We start from the raw sequence: 12,763 nt of genomic DNA, 5'->3' as shown, positions 1-12,763 counted from the left end.
TATATAGAAGCACGTTTACCATAAAATTTGTTCACATTGTTATTTGTTTGTGCTATATTCTCTTCAATGTTTATAACATGTTTAATATGGGCTTTCATTGCTGCAAAATTTGGGCTAATGTTTTCAAGTCTGCATCTATAAATGTTTAACCTATATAACTGTATACACAAGTTGACGACGATGTCCACGTCTTTTAGTCCAAGTATAATGTCAGTTTTAGAAAACTGGTGCAGCTGTGTGTAACCATTTATGACCAACCAAGCATGCAGTGAAGACCAGGCATCTGTTACATATTCACATTCCACCAGTAGATGAACAATTGATTCATTTGAAGTGTTACAGAACGAGCCATTTTTCTCGTTGGTGATGTTGTTGTAGTTGATGATGTTGTTGTTGTTCCCATAATATTGCTGTTTGCTTGTTGTAGTCGTCGTCGTTGTTGTTGTTGTTGTTGTTGTTGTTGATTATGATAATGCTGATGATGATAACGGTGATTTTGTTGAATATATCCGTTTCTGCTGTTACTTATGTTCCTTTTTGTTGTATGTTGTTGTCGTCGCTGTTGTTTTTTTGATATAGTTGCTCTTGTATGTTTTCATGTTACTGCGCTATGTTGATTTATGTTGTTATGTTGTTGTTGCTGTTGTATGTTGCCTGATGTTGCTGTATGTTGCTACGTGTTATTGTTTATTTGTATGTTGTTGTTATCGCTGTCGTGCACATGCGTCCGTTTTGACCGGGAATACGTTTTCTACGTTATTGTTGCTATAGTTGTTGTTGTGGTTGTTGTTGTTGTTGTCGTTATTGTTGTTGTTGTTGTTGCTGCTGTTGTTGCTGTATGTTGTTGTATGTGGCGTGTATATTGTTGTTATCGCCGTCGTGAACATGCGTGTGTGAAGACCGCCGTGTGTACATACATTCTGGACAGCCTGAGGTTTTCTCGTAGTAGTCGTAGATAGCTTGGTCCGTGCACGTCAGGTGCTGCTTTAGATAGGTTTGCTGAAACAGCTCACACGCTGGCGTCACTCTGTTGTAGTTAAACGATCTGCCGACGTCAGACACACACGTAGTTATATGATATATTATTACACAGTACAGGTTACATTAACCTCATAACCTCATAACCTCATAAGATTATAACCTCTATAATAATTAGGCTGTCAGTGGGCTATAACGAAGACGCAAAGAGACCAGGTTAATTATACAGATAGATCAGCACTGCGGGTCGAAGTAGGAACAGCTTCAATTCAAGCTTTAATCGGTGTGGCTTTTGTCAGTGAGGCAGTAAGATAGTGAGACAGTGAGACATTGAGGCAGCGATACAGTGATACAGTGAGGCAGTGAGATAGTGAGATAGTAAGACATTGAGACAGTGCGTCAGTGAGGCAGTAAGAGAGTGAGACAATGAGACAGTGAAACAGTGAGACAGTGAGACAGTGAGACAGTGAGACAGTGAGACAGTGAGACAATGAGACAGTGAGGCCACGAGGCAGTGAGACAGTGAGAGAGTGAGACAGTGAGAGAGTGAGACAGTGAGACCGTGAGATAGTGAGGCAGTGATACAGTAAAACAGTGAAACAGTGAGACAGTGGGAGAGTACGATTGCTGGTAAAAAGTAACAAGTGATCTCTTCGTCCCTCAAGCGGGCGCGGCATCCAACACTAAAACAAACTGAAGCCGTACACGTCATGTCCGGGTCGTCCCTCAGCCATCGGTAAACGTTGTAAGACTTGGTGGGAGTCTCTAGCTTCAGTAAGGTCGCCTCTTCCGCCACGCAGCCAGCGAAAGCCTGCTCCATGGTGACTTCTTCCTGGAAAGCTCGCATGCAGACGTTGTCAACGATTGACCAGCCGACAGAGCATGGATCTAGTAGAGAAAGAGAGAAGAGAGAAGGGTGAGAGAGAGGGTGAAGAGTATGAGTAGAAAGAGAGAGGGAGGCGAAGAGATGAAGAGTGTGAGAGAAGAAGATAAGGGTAAGCGAGAGCAGAGAGAGAGCAGAACGGAGAAAGTAGATTATGAAAGAGGAGAATGAAGGAAAGAGGGACGGAGCGAGATGCAAGAGAGAGAGAGAAGTGGCGAGAGTGAGAGTGAGAGGGTGAGAGGAGAGAAAGGTGAGAGAGAGGCGGTGAAGGAGAAGGGTGAGAGAGAGAAGAGAGAGGTGAGAGAGAGTGTATATAGTGTCAAGAGTGAAAGAGCAGAGAGCGGTGAGAGAGAGAGAGGGTGCAGAAAGAGAGGGAGAGAGTGAGGGAGGGAGGAGAAGACAGAGGGTTGAGAGAGACCGGGAGTGCAGAGAATGATTTAACCATCAGTAGCACAAATGTCGGTGGTTGTCAGTAGGACGTGTTGTTGGTTGTGTGTTGTATTGCACTAGCTCTTTGAATGCTGAATTTTGATTGTACTGTTATTATTAAGTGTTGTTGCTGTGCGGTTGTTTTTGTAGCATCATATTGTTACTGTTGATTGTTGTCTATATTGATTTTCCGTCATTGTTACAGTAAACGTATGTCTGTGTGGTTGTTGTGTGTTGTTGTGTGTTGTTTGTGTGTTTGTTGTTGTTGGTAATGTTGTTGTTAGTTGTTGATATATTGCTGCTAGCTGGCTGCTCGCTGCGTGGTGTCTTGATATTACAAATGATGAGCTTGCCTTGTTTTCGTACGTCCGTCGTCGTCCAATCGCGGCATCCCGTTTGTCGTCGTGCGTCCGTCAATGCGTCCGTCATCGTCGTTCGTCGTCGATCATCGTCGTCATCGTCGGTCATCGTCGTTCGTCATGCGTCGTCTGTCGTGCGTCGTCGTTGATGTTTTTCGTTTTTTTTTTTAATTTTGTTATATTTCCAGGTATGGAATTACTATACAATAGTTAGCAGGCATTACAAATACATACTTGTAACATATAAATTTATTTTAAACAATATATATATAATAATATAAGATACGTAGGATTAATACTATTCGGTACAAAAAACTTTATCATAATCTTACCATTTGGGCATGTTGGATCCTATAAACTATATAAGTTCACAATCAAGACTTAGTGTTATATTGAGGTATAATATTTATATGTGGTATTCTATCGTAATCTTGTGGATAGTAGAAGAACCGGATTACCAATAAAGATTTGTTCAATATTGTTATTCTGTTTGTGCCTAGTATTACTCCATCAATGTTTATCAACAATCGTTTCAATATTTGGCTTTCATTGCTGCAAAATAATTGGCTAATATTTATCAAGTCTGCATGTACTAATAAAATGTTAACTATAACGCTATATAATCTGATATACACAAGATTTGTAAGACGATGTCCACGTCTTTTAGTCGCAAGTAAACATAGTCAGTTTTAGAAAACTGGTTGGCAGCTGTGTAGTAAAGCCATTTATGACCAGAACCACAGCATGCAAGTGAAAGACAAAGGACTATCTGTTACATATATACACCATTCACGGCACCAGAGTAGACTGAACAATTGATTGGCACTTGTAATGCTATAATACAGAACGAGCGATTTTTTCTTGTTCGATGAAATGTTGATGTTGTTGTATGCTAGCTGCTAAGCATAGCCAAAGTATGTTGCGAATTAATTGTTTCTAGTTTGCTTGTTGTTGTCGGATACGTCAGATCGTCGTCGATCGTCGTCGTAGTCGTTGTTGTTGTTGTTGTTGTTGGGATGGAATGCATTAATGATGATGATTATAACGGGTGATTTATGTATGATATATCCGCTTCCGCTGATTACTTATAGTTCCTTTTTGTTGTATGTTGATGTCGATAACGTTGTATGATTGTTAACGTTTATTGTCCGTTCTACCTTGTTATGAAGTTACACGAAAAATAACTTATTTGATAACTAGTCTGCCTCACTTAGTAATGTTTTCATAGTTCAAATAAAACAAAAAAAAAGAAACTAAAGTAAAAAGAAAGCGACTATGTTGATATATGATTGTCTATAGTATAGTTGTTAGTTAGATTGTATGTATGTTGGCTGATGTTGTTGTTGTATGTTGCTCGTGTTATAATAGATAATATATTTGTATGTTGTTGTACTAATGCGCTGTCGTTGCACACTGCAACTTGCGTCTTGACGGCGGGAATACGTTCTTTACGTTGTTGTTGGCTATAGTTGTGAAATTGTGTGTTGTTGATTGTCTGTTTGTTGTATTGCTGTTGCTAAGAAACTGTTGTTGCTGTTATGTTGTTGTATGTGGCGTGTATATTGTTGTTATAAAAACGCCGAGTCAGTGAACAGTGCGATGTGATGAAGACGGCCGTGTGAACATAACATTCGTGGTACAGCCTGAGGTCTTTTCTCGTAGTGTCGTAGATAGCTTGGTCCCGTGCACGGTCAGGTGCGCTTTAGATGAGGTCTTTGCTGAAAACAGCTTCACATCGCCTGGCGTCACTCTGCTTGATAGTTAAACGCATCTGGCGACGGTTCAGACACACACGTAGTTATATATATAAATTATTACAAAGTACAGGTTCATATCAGAGTTATAACATATATATAATCAGACACTAATACCAGAAGGGTGAAAATTAAACGTTAATAATGTCAAATAATACAAACGTTATATTATATACCATCACACAATACAGGTTACATATAACGTTATATCATAAAATATAAATATATATATATATATATAATATATATATATATATATAATATATAGTATATATAAGTACATACATATACATATATATATGTATAATATAATAATAATAATAATAATAATAATAATAATAATAATAATATGATATATAATATATTCTCACATTATATGTTTTGTCTTAATTATATTACTGTTATATTGTTCCTATTATATATTATTGTTATCATCGTGTTATATATGTTATGTTATGTTATGTTACGTTACGTTACATTATCTTATATTATGTTTCGTTATGATACGATATATTAGTTTACGTCCCAGCCATGGCTTTATATCTAACCCTAACATTACCACTATTCCTAACCATGACACCAACCCTTACCCTAACTTTAAACCTAATACTAACCCTAACCCTAACCCAAACCTTAATCCTGATCCTAACCCTAAACCTAACTATAACCCGAACCCTAAGCTTTACCCTAACTCTAACCCTACCCTTAACTATAACCCTAACCCTAAACTTTATTCTAACCCTAACCCTACCCCTAACCCGAACCATAAACCTAAGCCTAACCCTAACTCTAACCCAAACGCTTACCCTAACCCCAACCCTACCCTTAACCCGAACACTAACCCTAACCCTAACCCTAACCCTAACCCTAACCCTAACCCTAATCTTAAGCCCAACCCTAACCCTGACCCTGACCCTAACTCTAATCCTAACCCTAACCCTAACAACAACCCTAACCCTAATTCTAACACTAGGCGTAATCCTAACCCTAACCCTAACTATAATCCTAGACCTAATCTTAACCCTAAGCCTATGCCTAGCTCTAGCCCTAACCCTAATCATGACCCTAAGCCTAAGCCTAACCCTAATCCTAACCCGAGCCCTAATTCTAACCCTAACCTTAACCGTAACCCTAACCCTAATTTTAATTATTAACACATAAGATGTTCAAGGATTTCTCTACTCCTGAAGCTTTTTAGTTAAAGGTTTACAACTATTTTCTACCATACGAGAATTTATTACAATCATCAAACAAGAGTTTATCGACCAAAAAATCACAAACATTTACGAACATACACGAAGATTCACGAATATTCACGAACATACACGAGCATTCACTAACGTTCACGAAAATTCAGCATCATTTACGAGCATGCACGTGTATTCACGAACGTTCATGAACATTTATGAACGCCCAGAACGATTGACGAATGTGTATTAGTATTCACCAAAGTTCACGAACATTCACAACCCTTCATAAGCATTTAGGAACGTACACGAGCAACTGCGATCTTTTTGTACCGTCGGTCGCGCCACCTACCTGCACGTAAACAAAGTTTCGGACAAGCAGAGCTGCTTACAGGCCGCGACATCTCCTGAGCCAAGATTGCGTACGCTGACGTCATCAATGAAATCACACATGCCGCTCGTTATCACGTTAAAATCCTCCTTGCATCTCGCTGCAGAAGATGAGCGGACAGTTACTCTTCATAGATGCTATATATTGGTCTAACAGTTGTAGCTCATTAGAAGATGTTTAGGGTGGCGCGCACATACACGCACGCACGCACACACGCACACGCATGCATACACGCACGCACACGCACACGCCCGCACGAACGCATGTACGCACACACACATACACACGCACACGCACGCACGCATGCACGCACACACACATACACCACTACACACATGCGCGCGCACACACGCACACGCACGCACGCACGCACACATACACATGCACGCACACACACACACAGGCACACACACATACCCCAACACACACACACACACCCACACACCCACACACACATACACACGCACCCCCCACACGCCCGTACTTACGTTGACACGTCAGCTCGTAATAGTTCCCCAGATTCACGTCAGCTGCTGTCGTCTGTTCGTACTGGCCTCGCTTCGTCACCGCCGTGCCGTTATTCAGCGTGCACAGCTGCGTGACGTCATCGTAGTTGAGCGAGCGGCATGGGAAGGGCTTCAGGTGGAGGCACTCCGTGTGGCAATCGGCAAGCGTCGGCTGCTCGGCACGGTAACCGTAGTCGCCTAGCTGCCAGCCTACGTAGCTCTCCAGTTGCCAGTGGGTGTCGCAGGAGCGGTCACGGTCTGCGATGATGAGAGCGGTATACGTAGGTAAAGTATGAAAGGGCTTCAGTGGAACGTAGTGGAACACAGAGACCGCAGTCATAGTTTGTACGTCATTTATATATATATATTATTCTCAATATATATATATTATTCTCAATATTATTAGTGTGTCACTGCCGCCCTCTGGCCAGGAAACCAAACCGCTTCTACGTCACTTCCTCCCTCTGTAAGCGACCGCTTCTACGTCACTTCCTCTCTCTCCAAGCAACCGTCGTCTACGTCACTTCTTGCCTCTGTAAGCGCGGTAACAACGGACGCTGTCAGTAACGACGCATACGCTAGCGCCCCCTACCTGACCACTCGTATCCATACAGGTCCATGCGCAGTCCGATGCCGTTGTTGTCGGCAGCTTGTATCGGCAGCAGACGCACATACTGCGCCGTGATGGGCAACGGGAAGCCAGCGCAGCAACACCGTGTCGTCTGCCGTGCCTGTGGCTGGCCATCTATGATCTGCAAAAACGATTAAGATACGACGTTATCGGTATATATCATATAGTATATATATGATATATATATATATATATATATATAAGAGAGAGAGAGAGAGATGAGAGAGAGAGAGACAGAGAGAGAGAGAGATAGAAAGAAGAGAGAGGAGAGAGAGAGAGCAGAGAGAGAGAGAGAGAGAGAGAGAGAGAGAAGAGAGAGAGAGAGAGAGAGAGAGAGAGAGAGAGAGAGGGCAGCGGAAGCAACGCAGCGTTCGTATGTGGGGAGGGGTGAGTGTGGTGATGGGTGTGCTGGAGATGAGTTGGGGAGGGTGGGTGCGGGGTGGGTGTGGGAAGGGGTGGGTGGCGGGGTAAGTGTGTGGGAGGGTGGGTGGGGGGGGGGTGGCGGAGTGTGTGGGTATGCTGCGAGATGTGTGTGCTAAAATGGGTGTGGGAAGGGGTGAGTGCGGGTGTGGGTGTGTGGAGGGGGGGTGTGGGATGGATGGGTATGGTTTGGAGAATTGGGTGTTTTGAAGAGTGAGGTGCGGCTGGTGTATGTGGAGGGGTGGGTATGCTTGGATGTGTGGTGAGGAGTGAGTGTGGTGGAGGGTGGGTATGTGAAAGGCTGGGTATGCTTGGATGGTGTGGGGAGGGATGGGTACGCTGGGATCCAGGTGTGGGTTGAGTGGTGAGTTAGTGTGGAGGGTGGGTTTGAGTTGGTATCTGTAAAAGAAATATTGATGTAGAATACTTGTGCTTGATAGCGAAGTCAGGCAATGTGTTAGTGTAGAGATAGATAGATAGAATAGATAGACAGGAGCTCAGATAGGAGGAGAGTAAGGGAAGTAAGCAGAGAGAGGGGGAAGAGAGGAAGAGACAGAGACCGATAGAGCAGAAACACACACACAGAGAGAGAGAGAGAGAGAAAGAGAGAGAAGAGAGTGGGAAAGAGAGGGAGAGACAAGAACACCGATAGAGAAAGAATAGAGAGAGAGGCAGAGGGGAGGAGAAAGATAGCGACACAGAGGAATGAGACAGGGTACAGAGAGCGACACAGTACACAGTACCACACACACAGTCACACACACACACACACACACACACACACACACACACACACACACACACACACACACACCGATGAGAGTGAGAGAGAGAGAACGAGAGAGAGAAGCGAGAGACAGAGGAAAGGAATGGAGGGTAGAGTGAGCGAGAGAGAGAGACAGACGACAGCGTGAGAGAGACGAGAGAGAGCAGAAAGACAGAGAGCGCGACAGACAGAGCAAAGACAGGACACCACATTGGGCACCTCACACACAACACACACACAGCACAAACGACACACACAACACACACACACATGCACAGAGAGAGAAGATATGGATAGATAGATAATATATATGAGAGAGAGAGAGAGAGAGAGAGAGAGAGAGAGAGAGAGAGAGAAGAGAGAGGAGCGCGCGCTAGGAAAAAGAGAAAGAGAGAGAGAGAGAGCTAAGAGAAAGAAGAGAGAGAAGCGCGCTAGAGAGAAAGAGAGAGAGAGACGCGCTATAGAGAGAGTGAGAGAGAGAGAGAGAGAGAGGGAGAGAGAGAGAGAGAGAGAGAGCGAGAGAGAGAGAGAAGCGCGCGCTCAAAGAAGAGAAGGAGAGAGCAGAGGAGAGAGAGAGAGAAAAAACGAGAGAGAGAGAGAGAGAGAGAGAGAGAGAGGAGAGAGACGAGAGGTAGAGAGAAAGAGAGAGAGAGAGAGAGAGAGAGAGAGAAAGAGAGACGGGTCGGATTACATTCACACCTTGGCTTCATTGCCGAATCCCATGTACGTGGTGAAGTTATCAGCGTCGTCTGTGGCGTACTCTAGCGTGAAGTACTTGGTGCCTCTCTGCTTAAGGCTGTCCGCCTGTACGGCCACCGCCATGATGATGTGCATTCTCGTCAGATTCACCTAGACAACGACGCGATAGATGGCAGCACATGTTATCATGTTTCACTTCATTATGTCATTATATTTTTATATTGTCTAATATTATAGTTAGTGTTATTTTTATTATTATTATTATTATTATTATTATTATTATTATTATTATTATTATTATTATCATTACTATTGCTATTAAGGTGATGATAAATAATATTATATTTTAATGCGTGTAATGTGGATCGGAGGGGAATCGACAAAATTGCATCAAAATATTGTATATCCATATATACAAAGCTATATGGTTGTGTGTAGTACGTATATAAATGCAATCGTCATATTAGAATAAATAAGATAAAAATGTGTTTACGACAATATTTTGATATATATATATATATAAATATATAATATACAATATATATAATATATTGGTCTATGTATATATATAAATAAATAATTAAATATTAATACAATATATACATATTGTAATAATAAGGTAATATTGTAATACATATTGTAATAACAATAATACTACACGTGCAAAATAAGATATCTTCGTAGATGTTGGGGCACACAGCACTGATCTATATATAACTATCACACACACACGCACGCACACACAACACACACACACACACACACACACCACAACACCACAACACACTACGCGCGGACGCGCGCAGCGCGCCACACGCACACGCACATACACACACACACACACACACACACACACCACACGCACACGCACACGCACATCGCACACGCCACGGACCACGCACACGCCACACACACACACACACACACACACACACACACACCTACACACACACACACACACACACACACACACACACACACAACACCACACACACACGACACAGCACACAGCACACATCACACCACATAATACTATATAGATAGGCCTATATTATATATATATTATATAGGCCTATATAATACAAGTTCTAGCTAATATATTAGATCACCTGTCTTTTGGCCGTGACATGCCAATCGACCGCGTAACGACTTCGTCTACCATCGACGTATGGATACGGATCATCGTCTAGCGGTTGCCGTCGACTGCGCTGCGCCCCTCTATCGACGCACAACTCAAACAATCCGCCTACCTTCGACTGTATATGGAATACGGATCCGTCATTAGTGGTGCCCATCCTGCGCGCGCACCGCCACGTTGCTCTGTACGTCCGGTCTAACGGACTGTAGGTGGCGGCGTATGAGGCGATTCGTCGATCGAGCTCCGACCGAGGCGGATATCATGTCGTCGTCCGATCGGGTGTGTGACCCCAGGCAACTCTCGCCCGAAACTGTTGTACGGGAGCCGAGATGATGTAGTGCCTTACTCGGAGCGAGCACTGCCACACGGGCGAAGCAAGGCGTTGAAGTGCGATGTACGTGCTTACGAATGTATACATGAGGGAAGGAAAGAAAGAAAGACACAGGGTTAGACGACTGAGAAGAGGGAGAAGGGGACAGGGGGGTGGAGGAAAAGATTCGCGAGCTGAAGCGTGCAAGGGAGAGAGAGAGAGAGATGAGAAGAGACGCATATGGAGACAGAGAGAGAGAGAGGAGGAGACGAGGGAGAGACGACGAGAGAGAGAGAGAGAGATGATATATATTATAAATATGTCTATATTTCCAGACATGTTTTAATATCTAGACATAACTTCTAACATTGGGTTTATTATATATATATTATATCATTTCGTTTTTCGTGTGGAAAGTCAATAATAATTACATACTATTTAGGCGTTCTTCATAATTTTATCATGCAACAATTCCAGTTTATATATATATATGTACATATTATGTATATAAATTATAGATATACAGCAGATACTATTACAAACTACGTATCACTACTACTAAATATAACTGACAGCGGCGTATGTTAATGCACACGCTCTCTCTCTCTCTCTCTCTCTCTCTCTCTCTCTCTCTCTCTCTCTCTCTCTCTCTCTCTCTCTCTCTCTCTCTCTCTCTCTTGCTCCTTGCTTCCCTCTTTCTCTCCCTCTCTCTCCGTGTCCATCTTCGGCTCGCTCTCTCCCTCTCCCTCCCTCTCATTTTCCCGCGTTCTGTCCTCTCCCCCTCTCTCCCTCTCTTCCCCTCTCTCTCATTCTATCTCTCTATTTACGTACCTAGCTCACAATTGTGCCCCTCGTAGCCGTCCACGCATGCGCAGTGACCGGCGGTCATGCCCGCCTCGCACGTGCCGTTGTTATGGCAGACGATAGTATCGCAGAGATCTGTCGACATGCAGAGCGGTCGTCATGACAACGAGTGGTGGCCATTTTGTCTAAGATTGTACATGCATGTATAGTATATATGCAAATGAAATCATGATCTAATCATCTCAGAATTTTTTGTTTATCGTTGTTTTCTAAGATCGTAGTTGGTAGACATTCATAAGTCGCTCAACAAACTAATTTAAAAGCAGATATATCCAATAAAAATACATTTTGAAATTTCATGGTGGCAAAAAAGACACCATAGAAACGTGGTGTTCACTCTGATAATATATATAATATAAATAACTGATAGTTTAAAGGAGATGATTATCTCCGTTATTAGTCAATGTAAACACAAATCTCCCGCTGTATTTTGTCATAACTCGGTAGAGGCGCTAGCGTCCTTGCTGCGGTTAATTAGATTGGTCGATCAGCGTTCTGGTTTCCATCTATGATTCTATGGGTTCTAACCCGTCTCTCAACACACACTCTTGTGAAGTTTGCGGACTTCTGCTTTTGATCTTGTCTTAGATAACATATTCATATCGTCGCGTTAGATAACGCGTACAGATTAAATAACGTACATATTAGATAACTAACAGCGCCCTCGCTGTGTGTGTAACGTAACTAACGGCGCCCTCTGTGTGTGTGTGTGTGTGTGTGTGTGTGTGTGTGTGTGTGTGTGTGTGTGTGTGTCGNGTGTGTGTGTGTGTGTGTGTCACACAGCTTACAGCGCCCTCTGTGTGTGTGTCACACACAGCTAACAGCGCCATCTGTGTGTGTGTGTGTGTGTGTCACACAGCTAACAGCGCCCTCTGTGTGAGGTAACTTACAGACGTCGCAGTTCTTGCCGCCGTAGCCTTCCACGCAGCGGCAGCTGTATCCACCCTCTCTTGGCTCGCACGCACCGAGGTTACACGGCGACGGATCACAGAACTCTGCAACGTCAGCAAGCGCAGGTCAGAGGTCACGGCGTGACATAGAACATGACAGCGTGAGGTAGAACACAATAGCGTGACGTAGGACATGGCGGCGTGACGTAGTACATGGTGGCGTGACGTAGAACATGGTGGCGTAACGTAGAACATGGTGGCGTGACGTAGAACATGGTGGCGTAACGTAGAACATGGTGGCGTGACGTAGAACATGGTAGCGTGACGTAGAGCATGATAGCGTGACGTAGAACATGATGGCGTGACGTAGAACATGGTGGCGTGACGTAGAGCATGATAGCGTGACGTAGAACATGGTGGCGTGACGTAGAGCATGATAGCGTGACGTAGAGCATGATAGCGTGACGTAGAACAGAGCATGGTAGCGTGACGTGGAGCATGATGAAGTGAAGTAGAGCATGCTGGTATGAGGGTAGGACATGATGGCGTGATGTAGAA

At 43.5% G+C, this 12,763-nt stretch overlaps 1 protein-coding gene across 1 annotated transcript in view; it reads right to left on the bottom strand.

Moving 5' to 3' along the window:
• The window catches only part of LOC106818230, an 11,690-nt gene extending 2,543 nt beyond the window's left edge, over positions 1-9,147 (bottom strand). Inside the window, exons 1-5 of the mRNA XM_014822955.1 lie at positions 9,004-9,147; positions 7,080-7,239; positions 6,470-6,745; positions 5,943-6,081; positions 918-1,045 (exon numbers count right to left, since the gene is read on the bottom strand). Coding sequence (XP_014678441.1) covers positions 918-1,045; positions 5,943-6,081; positions 6,470-6,745; positions 7,080-7,239; positions 9,004-9,138 — 838 coding nt within the window. The 5' untranslated portion in view covers positions 9,139-9,147. The remainder of the gene's footprint in view (positions 1-917; positions 1,046-5,942; positions 6,082-6,469; positions 6,746-7,079; positions 7,240-9,003) is intronic.
• Positions 9,148-12,763: the final 3,616 nt, after the last annotated feature.

The sequence above is a fragment of the Priapulus caudatus genome, unplaced genomic scaffold, assembly GCF_000485595.1.
Source record: "Priapulus caudatus unplaced genomic scaffold, Priapulus_caudatus-5.0.1 Scaffold2101, whole genome shotgun sequence".
Lineage (NCBI taxonomy): Eukaryota > Metazoa > Priapulida > Priapulimorpha > Priapulimorphida > Priapulidae > Priapulus > Priapulus caudatus.
Note: the sequence above shows the minus strand (reverse complement) of the source record. Positions and strands in the feature narration are given on the sequence as shown.